The sequence below is a fragment of the Corythoichthys intestinalis genome, chromosome 6 (assembly GCF_030265065.1).
Source record: "Corythoichthys intestinalis isolate RoL2023-P3 chromosome 6, ASM3026506v1, whole genome shotgun sequence".
NCBI classification, from domain to species: Eukaryota; Metazoa; Chordata; class Actinopteri; order Syngnathiformes; family Syngnathidae; genus Corythoichthys; species Corythoichthys intestinalis.
In genome coordinates this window covers 2,791,107-2,809,940 of record NC_080400.1, presented here as the reverse complement: position 1 = coordinate 2,809,940, position 18,834 = coordinate 2,791,107, and the positions used below count along the sequence as shown (strand labels likewise).

The following is an 18,834-nucleotide window of genomic DNA, read 5'->3' as shown; positions in this document are numbered from 1 at the left end:
CTCAGTTTATCAATCTCCTTCGGGAAGAATTCCTCCTGGATGGTGTTCCTGGAAGAAGAAACCCACGTGGAAGTGACGAGACTCGTCGGCGCGCTAGCAAACTTCGACGAGGAAAAAGTAAGCCGCCGTCTGCTACCCCCCACAAAAAAAGTAGCGTCGTCAGGTACAAAGCAGCCGCCCAATTAAGAGCGCCGCCATCTGCTCGGCTCGGCTCAGCGGCACGGTCGCCTCAGCCGCTGCGCTAATTAAAAACTCTCTCGGTTGGTTTTTCTACATCTTATTTTTGTCGGGGATGTGGGTTGAATATTGATCTTCAAGGAACTTTCAAGCAGTGCGGGATGTCTGTTGGCTTTGCACACGGAATGCGAGTCTTAATACAGTAAATCTGACATTACTCTTAATGGAACCCATAAAAAGCACTCGAATTCATGATATTTTTTTAAGAAAAAAAAATGGAAAACTGTTTTTGACTTGCTATTAAATTTCTTGTATTAATACAATGACTTTAGCCCAAAATTTTCAAAGACAATTATGAGCTTAGCATGAATTTTCTGTAATGTGATGATTTGAACTTTATCTTAACCCAAATTATCTATAACACGATTATCAGCTTGACTTTCTTGTAATAAAACGACAAGTTTAGCCCAAACTGTTAGATACAGATGAGCTTAGCCCAAATTTTCCTTTTTTTTGTTTGTTTGTTTTTTCTGGTCAGTTTAGGGTTACATTTTTACCAATCAATTTTTACCACATACCCCCAAAAAATGCCACATGTAAAAAAAATGCCACATGGCAAAATCAATTTGCCACATACCAAAGAAAACAACACGGCAAAATCAATATGCCACATACAAAAAAAAGCCTCATGCAATAATCCATTTTGCCACATACCCAAAAAATGCCACATGGCAAAATTGATTTGCCACATGCCAAAAAATGCCACATGACAAAATCAATTTGCCAAAAAAGTTAAAATTTTTTTTTAAAAAAGCTCAACTTTTGGTAAAAATGAGGAATGTTTCTGGTCAAAAATGGTAAACCTTTGGGAAAAAATGAGGAATGAAAAAAATGAGGAATGTTTTTGTTCAAAAATGGTCAACTTTTGGTTTAGAAGAATAAGTTTTTGGCCAAGAATGAGGAATGTTTTTGGTTAAAAGTGGTCATCCTTTGGTAAAATATGAGGAATCTTTTGGTAAAATATGAGGAATGTTTTGGTCAAAAATGGTCACTTTTGGCCAAAAATAACAATGTTTTTGTTTTTTGTTTTTTTTTAAAAAACGGTCACATTTTGGTAAAATATAAGGAATGTTTTGGTCCAAAATGGTCAACTTTTGGCCAAAAATAGAAATGTTTTGGTAAAAAAATTGTCAACTTTTGGTCAAAAATGAATGTTTTGGTCAAAAAGAAAAAAAGGTCAACATAGGTAAAATATGAGGAATGTTTTGGTCAAAAAAGGTCAACTTTTGGTCAAATACGAGGAATGTTTTGGTAAAAAATGGTCAACCTTTGGCCAAAAATAACAATATTTTTGGTTTAAAAAAAAAAAAAAATCAACTTTTGGTAAAATATGATGAATGTGTTGGTAAAAAAATGGTCAGCTTTTGGTAAAATATGACAAATGTTTTGATAAAAAATGGTCAACATTTGTTCAAATAGGAGAAATGTTTTGGTCAAAAATGGTCAGCTTTTGACAAAATACAGTATGAGGAATGTTTTGGTCATAAATGGTCAACTTTTGGCCAAAAATAGAAATATTTTTGGTCAAAAAATTGTCAACTTTTGGTAAAAAAATGAGGAATGTTTTTGGTCAAAAAGAAAAAAAAGGTCCAGTTTTGGTTAAATATGAGGAATGTTTTGGTCAAATACGAGGAATGGGTAAAAATGGTCAACTTTTGATCAAAAATAACATTTTTGGTTAAAAAAAAATTCAGCTTTTGGTAAAATATGGCGAATGTTTTGGTCAAAATGGTCAACTTTTGTTCAGATATGAGGAATGTTTTGGTCAAAAATGGCCAACTTTTGGCCCAAAATAGGAATGTTTTTGGTAAAAAGAAAAAACAAAACAAGGTCAACTTAAATAAATGAATGTTTTTGGGCAAAAATGGTTAACTTTTACACAATTGTGACCTTAGCCTGAGTTTTCCATAATATAATGATTTTAGCCAGAACTGTCAATAATATTGACTTTAAGCACCATTTTTCTACAATACAATTATGAACTTTGCTGAATTTTTTTTATAATACAATCATGATCTTAACCTAATCTATCTGTAACACAATTATCATCTTAGCTTGACTTTCCTATAATAAAACAATTGGTTCTGCCCAAATTGTCTTTCACACAATTATGAGCTTAGCCCCCCCAAAAAAGGACTATTAAAAAAACTAGCAACGTCCTCAAAAAGAAAGAAGCTATCTATATGTCAATAACATAGCCTAAACTCATAATTGTATGGGCTAAGCTTATAAACATAGTTTGAAATCAACTGCCATTTGACTTCCATTCCAATGTCCTCCTTTCCCCCAGGAATGGTTCCTGGGGAAGCCTCTCCACGACGACGAGTCGACCATCATCCATCACTACGCCTTCGCGGAGAACCCGTCCGTCTTTAAGTACCCCGACTTCTCCGCCGGGTGGGCCTTAAGCATCCCTCTGCTCGTCAGGTTAGTCGGCCTGCCGGCGCTAAAGACGAGAAGAAGAAAGAAACCGCCAGGGGTTAGCGGTAACGTCCTCCTTTCTTCTTTTGCCAAGGCTTGCCGACAAAGTCCGTCAGCAGCCGCCCAAATCAGACTTCACCATCGACCTGAAACACGAGGCTAGTCCTTGTTTTGCTTTTTCTTGACTTACATTGCAAAAAGCCACCAATTGACCGCGACGTAACCACAAGAACCGATCAAAGCTAACCGCTAAGTCAAGGTTGCTGTATGTTTGACTTGTGTCATTTCGTGGTGGCAGGTGGCCTTGTACATATGGGACAAAGGCAAAGGCCCCCGGCTGACCGCGGTGCCCCAGTTGTGCACCGAGCCCGAGGGCTCCCCGAGGGCCCGTACCTGCGCTACCGCGCTGAGACGCCGACCCCTCCCGTGCGTGAGTATCCGACAGGAAATGCCTTCCACCTTCGGGATTGAAAATATATTACATCTTTCTTTTTTTTTTTATGTGAGTCAGGATAACATGGTTATTATTTTCTTTTTAGAATATTGTTATCTTTTAAGCCCTTGATGCCTGAATTTACGTGTAACCGATATATACATCATACATACATACATAGAAATAATAATTATTTTAAAAGATAATATGTATATAATTGGAAAATGCAACAAAAAATTGTAAAAGATTTTAAAAGATGTAAGATTTTTTTTTTAAACTGATTTTTTTTTAAATTAGAAAAATAAAAAATAAATAATGATGAGAAATGTATTCATTTAAAAAATATATATTATTAAATATATATAAATAAATACTTTAAAAAATTAACTATGGCAAATCCTAAAATAAAAGTAAAAAAAGGAAGAAATAAAAAATAAATTAAAATTAGAAATGTAAAATAATTGTTTGAAAATATAAAAAATAGAGGAGGAATTTAGTCATAATCCTTCAATATTACTTATAATTAAATATATATATCTATAAATAAATAATAATACATTAAAATATAAATAATATGAAATTCTAAATTAAAAGATTTTTTTTAAAAACAAAGATAAAATAACTTCAATTAATTAAAATTAAAAATAGAAAAAATATAAAGCATATAATAAATGTATAAATAATAATACATTACAATATAAAAAAATGGGAAATCCGAAATTAAGATTTTGGGGGAAAAAAAGATGAAAATCAATTTAAATTAAATAGAATTTTTTGAAAATATAAAAAATATATTAAAAATGAAGAGGAATTTATATATATAATATGTATTTTAAATTGCTTATTGTTAAATATATCTAAATAAATATGTAATGAATGCATGAATAAATAATAATAAACACATTAAAAACTAAATTATAGCAAATCCTAAATTAAGAGTGAAGAAAAAAAACAGAAGAAATAAAAAATAAATTAAAATTAAAAATTGAAAAAATAAAATATATTTTTAAAAATATAAAAAATAAATAGGGGAGGAATGTATTCATTATTCTTTATTATTACTTATATTTAAATATGTATATATATATATATATATATATATATATATATATATATATATAATATATATATAAAACATAATAAATGTATAAATAAAGACTATATATATAAGATAATAAATGTATAAATAATGATAAATACATTAAAATATAAATAATGGGAAATAATAAATTAAAAGATTTTTTAAAAAACGAAGGCGAAAAAATAATTTAAATTAATTAAAATTAAAAATAGAAAAGTCATTATTTGAAAATGTAAAAAAAAATAAAATGAAGAGGAATTCATTCATATATTTTTTTAAAAATGTGTTATTAAATATGTAAATATATATAAATATATCATCTATAAATAGTAATACATAATGGGAAATTTTAAATTAAAAGATTTTTTTTAAAAAGCTGAAAAAAAGGAAAGTTCAGTAAAATTGAAAATATGAAAAATAAGGTGGAATTTTATTCATCCATTTTTTTGAATTAGCTATAATTTAAAAAAATAAGTAGATATGTCATAGATTAATGAATAATATTTTGAAAAATGAGAAAATCCTAAAAAAAAATTTAAATATAAATTCATTAAAATGAGAAAAAATTATATATATGTAAAAAATGAATAAGGTGGAATTTATTCATACTATTTTAGATTACTTAAAATAAAAAAACACATTGATTAAAAAAATGAATAATAATAATAATTTTCAAAAATTAATCATTGGAAAATCCTAAATTAATAATGCTTTTTAAAAAGAAATAAGTAAATAAATTCATTAAAAATAAAACATTTCAAATGACTCCAAATCAATCGATATCAATAACATTTGCAGTATGAACGATTGACTTGACTTTGAAGAAAATGTCTTGGTTTTACTATTTCCCCAAAATAGGGGGAGCCGGTAAAAAAAGAAGACGTCTTCGTCGCCGTGAAAACCTGCAAGAAATTTCACCACGAGAGAGGTAAACCCGTCCGTTTTTACGATCGGAGTTTGGACGGCGGTGGCGCTTAAAGCGTGCCGGCGTAAATGTCAAATGCAAAATGTCATGGCGTTTTCTCGTCCTTTATGAACCAACAGTTCCCGTTATCAAGAAGACTTGGGAGGGAGACGCCGCCTACGTGGAATATTACAGCGATTACGCCGACGCTTCCGTACCCACCGTGGATTTGGGGGTACCTAACACGGAGAGAGGTGAGCGCGCTATCCATCAGGAGTTTGCAAATATCATATGGCGGTCCAACCGGTCAATATATTATCGTATTGTCATCAAATTAGTCAATTATACCCCTAATACCATTATGATGATAGCGCCAAATTTTAATAATACAATTATGAACGTAGGCTAAATTATTGTTATAATACAAATATGAGTTTTGCCAATTTTTAATCAAATACAATTTTGAGTTCAGCTAATTAAAAAAAAATTATTATGAATTTAGCTCATTGTTTTTATAATACAGAATGGATCTTAGCCCATTTTTAAGAAGGTAAAATTATGAGTTTGTTCCATTTAAAAACAAAAATTATGAATTTAGCTCGTTGTATTCATAATACAAATATGATCTTAGCTCATTTTATTAAAATACCATTGAGTTCAGCCCAATTTTTGTATAATACAATTATGAACGTAGCCCCATTTTCTTTAAAATAATACACATATGATCTGTTCCCATTTTTAATTTTTTGTAATAAAATTATGAACTTTGCCTTTTTTTTTATATAATACAAATATGATCTTAGCCCATTTATAATATATTACATTTATGAACTTAGGCAATTTTTTATAATATAAATATGATCTTAGCCAAAAAAAACCAACAATGATATTTTATATATAATATATATATATTTAGCTCATTGTTTTGATTTACAAATATGAACTTATCCCATTTTTAATATAATACAATTTTGAGTGCAGCCCAATTATTTTTTATAATAACAATTATGAGTTTATCCTATTTTTTTTTTGTTATACAATAATGAACTTAGCCTAATTTTTTTTCATAATAAAAATATGATCTTAGCCCATTTTTAAGTTAATACAATTATGAGGTTGTCTCATTTTTTTGTAATAGCAATTATGAACGTAGTCTATTTTTTTTATCATACAAATATGATCTTAGCCCATTTTAACGTAATACCATTATTAGTTTAGCCCAATTTTTGTATAATACAATTATGAACGTAGCCCTGTTTTTTTTTTTTGTTTTTTTTTTTTTTTTAAATAATACACATACGATCTGATCCCATTTTTAATTGTTAATTTAATTTTTTTTATTTTTATTTTTTATAATTATGGGTTAAGCCCTTTTTTTTTTTTTTTTTTCAAATAATACAATTCTGAACTTAGCCCAATTTTTTATTTATTTATTTTTTAAATAATCACATATGATCTTAGCCCATTTTTAATATAATACAATTATGAGTTTGTCTCATTTTTTTATGTAATAGCAATTATGAACTTAGCCTATTTTTTTTAATCATACAAATATGGTCTTAGCCCATTTTTAATATAATACAATTATGAGTTTGTCTCATTTTTTTTAGTAATAGCAATTATGAACTTAGCCTATTTTTTTTTAATCATACAAATATGGTCTTAGCCCATTTTTAATAAAATACAATTATGGGTTTAACCAATTTTTTAAATTAATACAATTACAACTTTTTTAAAATAATATAAATATGATCTGAGCTGAATTTTAATATAATACAATTATGAGTTGATCCCATTTTTTGTAATACAATTACGAACTTAGCCTCGTTTTTTTTTTTATATTACAAATATAAGCTTAGCCCATTTTTAATATAATGCAATGATGAGTTAATCCTATTTTTTTTTTTAAATCTACAATTATAAATTTAGCCCATTATTTTTAATAATACAAATATGATATTTTCCCATTTATAGTATAATAAATTATGAGTTCAGTATAATTTTTTGAAATATACAATTACGAATTTAGCCCAATATTTTTAATATTACAAATATAATCTTAGCCAATTTTTAATATAATACAGTATGAGCCCAAGCTTTTTTTTTTTTTTTTTTTTAATAATACAATTATGAACTTTGAGTCAGATATTTTTAATACAAATAAGATCTTAGCCCATTTTTAATATAACACAGTTATGAATATATGAGCTCAATTTCTTAAAAAACAAAAGTACAATTATATTATTCGCCCATCGTTTTTTTTTTTTTTAATAATACAAATATGATTCCTAGCCAACTAATAATATATAAATGTGAGTTTAGCACATTAAAAATAAAAAATCAATTATGACCATGGCCCCCCCCCCCAAATTTTATAATACGAATATGATCTTGGCCCATTTTTAATATATTTAATATAGTACTATTATGAGTTTATTTCAATTTGTGTTACTTTAGCATTTATTTCCTCTTAAAAAACATCAATAAATGATTTTTTTTTTTTATGAAATAATTTTAGTGTACTTACAGGTCATTTCCTGTTAATTTCAAGGCATTTTTCAGTTATTGCTTTTTTAAATTTACTTCAATTTGAATTGTGTAATTATTTCGATATTCTTTTTCGTTTTGTTTTAATTTTAATATTTCTTTATTCATTTTTCATTTTGACAACTTTGGTCCTCCACACGCTGCCAGCCCCTCCTACTTCAAATGGATTGGACGTCTATTCCTGTCAATGGCAACCTGTTCATAAATTCATCTGCTGCGTCATTTTGAGACCAATTGCTGAATTAGATAGAATAATCTGTCAAATACAGTGGGGCAAATAAGTATTTAGTCAACCACTAATTGTGCAAGTTCTCCCACTTGAAAATATTAGAGAGGCCTGTAATTTTCAACATGGGTAAACCTCAACCATGAGAGACAGAATGTGTAAAAAAAAAACAAAAAAAAAAAAACAGAAAATCGCATTGTTTGATTTTTAAAGAATTTATTTGCAAATCATGGTGGAAAATAAGTATTTGGTCAATACCAAAAGTTCATCTCAATACTTTGTTATGTACCCTTTGTTGGCAATAACGGAGGCCAAATGTTGCTGGTATTTTGGCCCATTCCTCCATGCAGATCTCCTCTAGAGCAGTGATGTTTTGGGGCTGTCGTTGGGCAACACGGACTTTCAACTCCCTCCACAGATTTTCTATGGGGTTTACATCTGGAGACTGGCTAGGCCACTCCAGGACCTTGAAATGCTTCTTACAAAGCCACTCCTTTGTTGCCCTGGCTGTGTGTTTGGGATCATCGTCATGCTGAAAGACCCAGCCACGTCTCATCTTCAATGATTTTCACTCAAAATCTCTCGATACAAGGCCCCATTCATTCTTTCCTTTACACAGATCAGTCGCTCTGGTCCCTTTGCAAAAAAACAGCCCCAAAGCATGATGTTTCCACCCCCATGCTTCACAGTGGGTATGGTGTTCTTCGGATGCAATTCAGTATTCTTTCTCTTCCAAACACGAGAACCTGTGTTTCTACCAAAAAGTTCTATTTTGGTTTCATCTGACCTTAACAAATTCTACGAGTCCTCTTCCGGATCGTCCAAATGCTCTCTACCAAACCGCAGACGGGCCTGGACGTGTACTTTCTTCAGCAGGGGGACACGTCTGACAGTGCAGGATTTGAGTCCCTGGCGGCGCATTGTGTTACTGTGGTCCCAGCTCTCTGTAGGTCATTCACTAGGTCCCCCCCGTGTGGTTCTGGGATTTTTGCTCACCGTTCTTGTTATCATTTTGACGCCACGGGGTGAGAGCTTCCATGGAGCCCCAGATCGAGGGAGATTATCAGTGGTCTTGTATGTCTTCCATTTTCTAATAATTGTTCCCGCAGTTAATTTCTTTACACCAAGTGTTTTACCTATTGCAGATTCAGTCTTCCCAGCCTGGTGCAGGTCTACAATTGTGTCTCCGGTGTCCTTCGACAGCTCTTTGGTCTTGGGCATAGTGGAGTTTGGAGTGTGACTGACTGAGGTTGTGGACAGGTGTCTTTTATATCGATAATGAGTAGAGATGTCCCGATCAATCGAGTCCGATCACGTCATTTTCAAAGTATCGGAATCGGCAAGAAAGTATCGGACATGCCTTTTTTAAATATATATATATATTTTTTAATTAAGTCGTTTTCTAATTGTATTTAACGTTATAGACATAATATGTTACACTCATCCAGAGTCTTTAGTTTTGGCTTAAGGTAGGGTTATCAAATTTATCTCGATAATGGCGGTAATTAATTAAAAAAAAAAAAAAAGGATCACGTTAAAATATTTAACGCAATTAATGCATGCGCTGCTCGACCCACTCACGCATTGTCGCGCTCAATCTGTAATAGCGCCCTTTTACCTATATAGAGAGCTAAAAGGCAGCGTAAAATGAGTTGAGTGAATTTTGAAAGCCTTTGGAGCCTTTTTTTAATTGGCTAAAGCCTTACAATCCCTCTCCCTATGATTAGAAATATCGTGGGAAGCAAGGTAGTAATTGATCTTTTTCTTAACACCCCATGTTGTTTCCCAACACAGAGAAGATATATCATTTGGTAGCACTACGCACAGTCATGGTTCCACTTCCCATCATGCATTTGGGCATGGCTACAGTATCATTTGCTGAAAGCTCCACAAATACACTAGATGGCAATATTTAGTCACAATATACAAAGTCACAAGTCTTTCTATCCGTGGATCCCTCTCACAGAAAGAATGTTAATAATGTAAATGCCACCTTGAGGATTTATTGTCATAATAAACAAATACAGTACTCATGTACTGTATGTTGAATGTATATATTCGTCCGAGTTATATTCATATTTTTACTGAATGCATTGCCAAAATGTATATGATCGGGAAAAATTATCGGGAACGATTGGAATTGAATCGGGAGCAAAAAAAAGCAATCGGATCGGGAAATATCGGGATCGGCAGATACTCAAACTAAAACGATCGGGATCGGATCGGGAGCAAAAAAACATGATCGGAACAACCCTAATAATGAGTTAAAACAGGTGCCATTAATACAGGCAACGAGTGGGGCCTCGTTAGACCTCGTTAGAAGATGTTCGAGCTCTTTGACAGCCAGAAATCTTGCTTGTTTGTAGGTGACCAAATACTTATTTTCCACTCTAATTTGGAAATAAATTCTTAAAAAAATCAAACAAGGTGATTTTCTGTTTTTTTTTCCCACATTCTGTCTCTCATGGTTGAGGTTTACCCATGTTGACAATTACAGGCCTCTCTAAAGTCGGAGAACTTGCACAATTGGTGGTTGACTAAATACTTATTTGCCCCATTGTATTTTAATAGACTAAACAGTAAACAAATTTTACAATGAAATTATAAACGCCACCAGTGACAATGAAACGTAATCGGTTGAATGGACGTTTATTGCCGTCAACGAGTAAATAACGGATGAAAACGAATAGCCGGCTGTCTGGCGCGTTGAGTTTAAAGCGGACGGACGTGCCTCATTTCCTCCCGTCTGTTGCTTCCCCTCCCCGACAACCTGCAGCGTTATGCTAATAGCGCTCAGCAGTCAGCAGACATCAAGGCGTCAGCGCTCGCCTGTCGCTTCTTATTCGTTTCCGTATTTGCTTTTCACCCGCACGTGAAAGCGGGCCCGTGTCAAGCGGAGGTCGAGAGATTTGAACCCGGCGCGTCGACGGGTGGAAGCGCTTTGATGCATAATTCAGCGCCTTCAAAGGCAAACGTTAGCGGAAAGCGTTGAATTACATGACGGGTGATGATGTCGCTCCGTCTTTTGGTGTCTGAAAGTTGAGCATTTACAGTCGGTTCTTCTAGTTTAAATGAGTTGGTCGTCTATGGTTGTCAATGGTTCCTGTTCATTGGTGACTTTCTGTTGAGTTTGGGTCATTTCCGGGTCACTTCCTGTTGATTATGGGTGCTTTTGTGATGGTTTTTGGCCATTCTGATGTTACTTTGTGTACATTTTAGGTCATTCTGGGGGTCAATAATGTTAGCGAATACCATAAACTGTAGTGTCATTGTTAGCATAGCGCTAGCTGTTAGCATTTACATAACTGTCCAAAAAGCAAACAGTCTTATATATCATATTCTGCTAATTTTAGGGCATTCCCACATCACTTCATGTTCATTAGGCACTTCCTGATGATTTTGGGCCATTTCCGGGTCACTTCCTGTTGATTTTGGGTGACTTTCTGATGGTTTGGTGCCATTCCGGTTTTACTTTGTGTACATTTTGGGTCATTTCGGTGTCATTAATGTTAGTGAATACCATAAGCAGTAGCGTCCACGTTAGCATAGCCCTACAACAGACCAAACGGTTAACATTCCTATATATCCTGTTGATTTTGGGGCTTTTCCGTGCCACTTCCTGTCCATTTTGGGGAATTCTGGTGTCACTTCCTGTTCATCAGGCATTTCCTGATGATTTTGAGTGAATTTCTGGGTCACTTCCTGTTGATTTGGGAAGACTTTCTGATGGTTTTGGGGCTACCTGATGTCACTTTGTGTACATTTTGGCTCAATCCAGGGTTATTAATGTTAGCGAATACCATAAACAGTAGCGTCCATGTTAGCATTTACATAACCGTCCAAAAAGCAAACAGTCCTATATATCATATTCTGCTAATTTTAGGGCATTCCCACATCACTTCATGTTCATTAGGCACTTCCTGATGATTTTGGGCCATTTCCGGGTCACTTTCTGTTGATTTTGTGTGACTTTCTGATGGTTTGGTGCCATTCCGGTGTTACTTTGTGTACACTTTGGATCATTTTGGTGTCATTAATGTTAGCAAATACCATAAACAGTAGCGTTCATGTTAGCATAGCGCTAGCTGTTAGCATTTACAAAACAAACTAAAAGGTGAACATTCCTATATATCATATCTTGTTGATTTTGGGGCTTTACCGTGTCACTTCCTGTTGATCAGGCACTTTCGGATGATTTTGGGTCATTTCCGGGTCACTTCCTGTTGATTTTGAGTGAATTTCTGATGGTTTTGGACCATTCCGGTGGTCCTTTGTATACATTTTGGGTCATTTCCGGGTCACTTCCTGTTGATTATGGGTGCTTTTCTGATGGATTTTGGCCATTCTGATGTTACTTTTTGTACATTTTAGGTCATTCTCGGGTCAATAATGTTAGTGAATACCAAAAACAGTAGTGTCCATGTTAGCAAAGTGCTAGCCGTTAGCATTTACCTAACCGTCCAAAAAGCAAACAGTCCTATATGTCATATTTTGCTAATTTTAGGGCATTCCCACATCACTTCATGTTCATTAGGCACTTCCTGATGATTTTGGGCCATTTCCGGGTCATTTCCTGTTGATTTTGGATGACCTTCTAATGGTTTGGTGCCATTCCAATGTTACTTTGTGTACATTTTGGGTCATTTCAGTGTCATTAATGTTAGCAAATACAATAAACAGTAGCGTCCACATTAGCATAGCGCTAGCTGTTAGCATTTACATAACAAACCAAAAGGTGAACATTCCTATACATCATATCCTTTTGATTTTGGGGCTTTACCATGTCACTTCCTGTTGATCAGGCACTTTGGGATGATTTTGGGTCATTTCCGGGTCACTTCCTGTTGATTTTGAGTGAATTTCTGATGTTTTTGGACCATTCCGGTGGTCCTTTGTATACATTTTGGGTCATTTCAGTGTCATTAATGTTAGCAAATACCATAAACAGTAGCGTCCACATTAGCATAGCGCTAGCCGTTAGCATTTACATTACAAACCAAAAGGTGAACATTCCTATATATCTTATCCTGTTGATTTTGGGGCTTTACCGTGTCACTTCCTGTTCATCAGGCACTTTGGGGTATTTTGGGTCATTTCCGGGTCACTTCCTGTTGATTTTGAGTGAATTTATGATGGTTTTGGACCATTCCGGTGGTCCTTTGTATACATTTTGGGTCATTTCCGGGTCACTTCCTGTTGATCATGGGTGCTTTTGTGATGGTTTTTGGCCATTCTGGTGGTCCTTTGTATACATTTTGGGTCATTTCCGGGTCACTTCCTGTTGATTATGGGTGCTTTTGTGATGGTTTTTGGCCATTCTGATGTTGCTTTTTGTACATTTTAGGTCATTCTGGGGTCAATAATATTAGTGAATACCAAAAACAGTAGTGTCCATGTTAGCATAGCGCTAGCCGTTAGCATTTACATAACTGTCCAAAGAGCAAACAGTCCTATATATCATATTCTGCTAATTTTAGGGCGTTCCCACATCACTTCATGTTCATTAGGCACTTCCTGATGAATTTGGGCCATTTCCGGGTCACTTCCTGTTGATTTTGGGTGACTTTCTGATGGTTTGGTGCCATTCCGGTGTTACTTTGTGTACATTTTGGGTCATTTTGGTGTCATTAATGTTAGCAAATATCATAAACAGTAGCGTTCACGTTAGCATAGCGCTAGCTGTTAGCATTTACATAACAAACCAAAAGGTGAACATTCCTATATATCCTGTTGATTTTGGGGCTTTGCCGTATCACTTCCTGTACATTTTGGGGAATTCTGGTGTCACTTCCTGTTCATCAGGTATTTCCTGATTATTTTGGGTCATTTCCGGGTCTCTTCCTGTTGATTTTGAGTGAATGTCTGGGTCACTTCCTGTTGATTTGGGGTGACTTTCTGATTGTTTTTAGGTCTACCTGATGTCACTTGGTGTACATTTTGGCTCAATCCGGGGTCATTAATGCCAGCAAATACCATAAACAGTAGTGTCCATATTAGCATAGTGCTAGCCATTAGCATTTACATAACCATCCAAAAGTCGTCCAGTCCTAGATATCATATTCTGTTTATTTTAGGGCAGTCTCACATCACTTCATGTTCATTGGTCACTTCCTGTTGATTTTGGGGCTTTTCCAGGTCACTTCCTGTTCATTTTGAGTGACTTTCTGATGCTTTGGGGCCATTCCGGTGTTACTTTCTTTATATTTTGTGTCATTCTCGGGTCATTAATGTTGTTCACTACCATAAAGAGTAGCGGCCTTGTTAGCATAGCGCTAGTCGTGAGCATAACCATCCAAAAGGCAAACTGTTCAACCCAAAGCACACATTTTGGGTCATTCGGGGGTCATTTCCTGTTGATTTATGGTAATTTCCGGGTCACTTCCTGTTGATTTTGGGTGATTTTTCTGATGGCATTGGGCCATTCCGGTGTTACTTTGTGTACATTTATGGTCATTCCTGGGTCATTAATGTTAGAGAATACCATAAACATTAGCGTTCATGTTAGCATAGCGTTAGCTGTTGGCATTTCCATAACAATCCAAAAGGCGAACAGTCCTACATATCCATATTCTGTTAATTTCAGGGCATTCCCGCATCACTTCATGTTCATAGGTGGCTCCCTCTTGATTTTGGGCCATTTCCGGGTCATTTCCTGTTGATTTCGGAGGAATTCTGGGGCACTATCTTTAGATTTTAGGCTATTGCTGCATCACTTCCTGTACATTTTGGATCATTTTCTAGGTCACTACCTGTTCGTCGGTCACTTCCTGATTATTTTGGGGCTTTCACGTGTCACTTCCTGTTGGTTTTGGGGCACTAACAGGTCGCTTTCTGTAGATTTTAGGCATTGCGGTGTCGCTTCCTATGCATTTTGGGGCATTCCCACATAACTTTATGTTCATATGTCACTTCATGTTGATTTTGGGGCTTTTCCGGGTTACTTCCTGTTGGTTTTGGGCATTTATGGGTCAGATTTTAGGTGACATTCTGATGGTTTTGGAGCATTACTAGGTCACCTCTTGTTCCTTGGTCACTTCCTGTTTGTTTTGGGGCACGTATGGGTCACTTTCTCTAGATTTTAGCTGACTTTTTTTATGTTTTTGGAGCATTTCTAGATCCCATTTTGTTCACTGGTTACCTCTTGTTGATTTTGGAGCTTTTCTGGGTCACTTCCTGTTCTAGATTTTAAGTGACTTTCTGATGATTTTGGAGCATTTCTAAGTCACTTTCTGTTCCTTGCTCACTTCCTGTTGATTTTGTGGCTTTTCCGGGCACTCATGGGTCACTTTTCTAGATTTTAGGTGACTTTCTGATAGTTTTGGAGCATTTCAAGGTCACTTCCTGTTGATTTTGGGGCTTTTCTGGGTCACTTCCTTTTGGTTTTGGGGCACTTAGGGGTCACTTCTCTAGATTTTAATCCTGTTGATTTTGGGGCTTTTCTGGGTCACTTCCTTTTGGTTTGGGGCACTTAGGGGTCACTTCTCTAGATTTGAAGTGCCTTTCTGATGATTTTGGAGCATTTCTAGGTCACTTTCTGTTCCTTGGTCACTTCCTGTTGATTTTGTGGCTTTTCCGGGTCACTTCCTGTTGGTTTTTGGGCACTTATGGGTAACTTTCTCTAGATTTTAGGTGACTTTCTGATGGTTTTGGAGCATTTCTAGGTCACTTTTTGTACCTCGGTCACTTGCTGTTTGTTTTGGGGCACTTCCTGTTGGTTTTGGGGGTCTTATGGGTCACTTTTCTAGATTTTAGGTGACTTTCTGATGGTTTCGGAGCATTTCTAGGTCACTGTTTCTTCCTTGGTCACTTCCTGTTGGTTCTGGGGAACTTATGGGTCACTTTCTCTAGATTTTAGCTGACTTTTTTGATGGTTTTGGAGCATTTCTAGGTCGTATTTTCTTCACTGGTCACTTCCTGTTGATTTTGGGGCTTTTCCGGGTCACTTCCTGTTTGTTTTGGGGCAATTACGTGTCACTTTCTCTATATTTTGTTTCTTTCTGATTGTTTTGGAGCATTTCTAGGTCACATTTTGTTCTTAGGTCACTTCCTGTTGATTTTCGGGCTTTTCCGGGTCACGTCCTGTTGGTTTTGGGGCACTTATGGGTCACTTTCTCTTGATTTTAGGTGACTTTCTGATAGTTTTGGAGCATTTCTAGGTCACTTCTCGTACCTCGGTCACTTGCTGTTGATTTTGGGGCTTTTCCGGGTCACTTCCTGTTGGTTTTAGGGCACTTATGGGTCATTTCTCTAGATTCTAGGTGCCCTCCTGATGATTTTGGAGCATTTGTAGGTCACTTCTTGTTCCTTGGTCACTTCCTGTTTGTTTTGGGGCACGTATGGGTCATTTTCTGTAGATTTTAGGTGTCTTTCTGAAGGTTTTGGAGCATTTCTAGGGCACTGTTTCTTCCTTCGTCACTTCCTGTTGGTTTTGGGGAACTTATGGGTCATTTTCTCTAGATTTTAGCTGACCTTTTGATGGTTTTGGAGCATTTCTAGGTCACATTCACTTCCTGTTGATTTTGGAGCTTTTCCGGGTCACCTCCTGTTTGATTTGGGGCAATTATGGGTCACTCTCTCTATATTTTGTGTCTTTCTGATGGTTTTGGATCATTTCTAGGTCACTTTCTGTTCCTTGGTCACTTCCTGTTGATTTGGGGGGCTTTTCCGGGTCACTTCCTTTTGGTTTTGGGGCACTTAGGGGTCACATCTCTAGATTTTAGGTGCCTTTCTGATGATTTTGGAGGATTTCTAGGTCACTTTCTGTTCTTTGGTCACTTCCTGTTTGTTTTGGGGCAATTACGGGTCACTTTCTCTATATTTTGTTTCTTTCTGATTGTTTTGGAGCATTTCTAGGTCACATTTTATTCTTTGGTCACTTCCTGTTGATTTTCGGGCTTTTCCGGGTCACTTCCTGTTGGTTGTGGGGCACTTATGGGTCACTTTCTCTTGATTTTAGGTGACTTTCTGATAGTTTTGGAGCATTTCTAGGTCACTTCTTGTACCTCGGTCACTTGCTGTTGATTTTGGGGCTTTTCCGGGTCACTTCCTTTTGGTTTTTGGGCACTTCCTTTTGGTTTTGGGCACTTATGGGTCACTTTCTCTAGATTTTAGGTGACTTTCTGATGGTTTCGGAGCATTCTGAGGTCACTTCTTGTTCCTTGGTCACTTCCTGTTTGTTTTGGGTCACACATTGGTTCTTTTCTCTAGATTTTAGGTGTCTTTCTGAAGGTTTTGGAGCATTTCTAGGTCAGTGTTTCTTCCTTGGTCACTTCCTGTTGTTTTGGGGAAATTATAGGTCACTTTCTCTAGTTTTTAACTGACTTTTTTTATGGTTTTGGAGCATTTCTAGGTCACATTTTGTTCTTTGGTCGCTTCCTGTTGATTTTGGGGCTTTTCCGGGTCACTTCCTGTTGGTTTTGGGGCACTTATGGGTCACTTTCTCTAGATTTTAGGTGACTTTCTGATGGTTTTGTAGCATTCCTAGGTCACTTCTTGTTTCTTGGTCACTTCCTGTTTATTTTGGGGCACTTATGGGTCACTTTTCTAGATTTTAGGTGACTTTCTGATGGTTTTGGAGCATTTCTAGGTCACTTCTTGTACCTCGGTCACTTGCTGTTGATTTTGGGGCTTTTCCGGGTCACTTCCTGTTGGTTTTTGGGCGCTTCCTGTTGGTTTTGGGCACTTATGGGTAACTTTCTCTGGATTTTACGTTGCTTTCTGATGGTTTTGTAGCATTCCTAAGTCACTTCTTGTTCCTTGGTCACTTCCTGTTGGTTTTGGGGCACTTCCTTTTGGTTTTAGGCACTTATGGGTCACTTTTCTAGATTTTAGGTGACTTTCTGATGGTTTTGGAGCATTTCTAGGTCACTTCTTGTTCCTTGGTCACTTCCTATTGATTTGGGGGGCTTTTCCGGGTCACTTCCTTTTGGTTTTGGGGCACTTAGAGGTCACATCTCTAGATTTTAGGTGCCTTTCTGATGATTTTGGAGTATTTCTAGGTCACTTTCTGTTCCTTGGTCACTTGCTGTTGATTTTGTGGCTTTTCCAGGTCACTTCCTATTGGTTTTTGGGCACTTATGGGTAACTTTCTCTAGATTTTAGGTGACTTTCTGATTGTTTTCGAGCATTTCTAGGTCACTTTTTGTACCTCGGTCACTTGCTGTTGATTTTGGGGCTTTTCCGGGTCACTTCCTGTTGGTTTTGGGGCACTTCCTTTTTGTTTTGGGGCACGTATTGGTCCTTTTCTCTAGATTTTAGGTGTCTTTGTGAAGGTTTTGGTTTCTTTCTAGGTCACTGTTTCTTTCTTGGTCACTTCCTGTTGGTTTTGGGGAACTTATGGGTCACTTTCTCTCGATTTTAGCTGACTTTTTTGATGGTTTTGGAGCATTTCTAGGTCAGATTTTGTTCACTGGTCACCTCCTGTTGAGTTTGGGGCTTTTCCGGGTCACTTCCTGTTGGTTTTGGGGCACTTAGGGGTCACATCTCTAGATTTTAGGTGACTTTCTGATTGTTTCGGAGCATTTCTAGGTCACTGTTTCTTTTTTGGTCACTTCCTATTGGTTTTGGGGAACTTATGGGTCACTTTCTCTAGATTTTAGCTGGCTTTTTTGATGGTTTTGGAGCATTTCTAGGTCAGATTTTGTTCACTGGTCACCTCCTGTTGAGTTTGGGGCTTTTCCGGGTCACTTCCTGTTTGTTTTGGGGCAATTACGGGTCACTTTCTCTAGATTTCGTTTGTTTCTGGTTGTTTTGGAGCATTTCTAGGTCACATTTTGTTCTTTGGTCACTTCCTGTTGATTTTCGGGCTTTTCCGGGTCACTTCCTGTTGGTTTTGGGGCACTTATGGGGCACTTTCTCTTGATTTTAGGTGACTTTCTGATAGTTTTGGAGCATTTCTAGGTCACTTCTTGTACCTCAGTCACTTGCTGTTGATTTTGGGGCTTTTCCGGGTCACTTCCTGTTGGTTTTGGGGCACTTATGGGTCA

At 36.0% G+C, this 18,834-nt stretch overlaps 1 protein-coding gene across 3 annotated transcripts in view; it reads left to right on the top strand.

Moving 5' to 3' along the window:
* The window catches only part of LOC130917260 (beta-1,3-glucosyltransferase-like), a 133,759-nt gene that overhangs the window by 97,761 nt on the left and 17,164 nt on the right, over positions 1-18,834 (top strand). For all 3 annotated transcript variants that reach the window (XM_057838483.1, XM_057838484.1, XM_057838485.1), the window contains exons 7-12: positions 6-117; positions 2,528-2,664; positions 2,753-2,816; positions 2,957-3,088; positions 5,031-5,100; positions 5,217-5,330. In XM_057838483.1, coding sequence (XP_057694466.1) covers positions 6-117; positions 2,528-2,664; positions 2,753-2,816; positions 2,957-3,088; positions 5,031-5,100; positions 5,217-5,330 — 629 coding nt within the window. The remainder of the gene's footprint in view (positions 1-5; positions 118-2,527; positions 2,665-2,752; positions 2,817-2,956; positions 3,089-5,030; positions 5,101-5,216; positions 5,331-18,834) is intronic.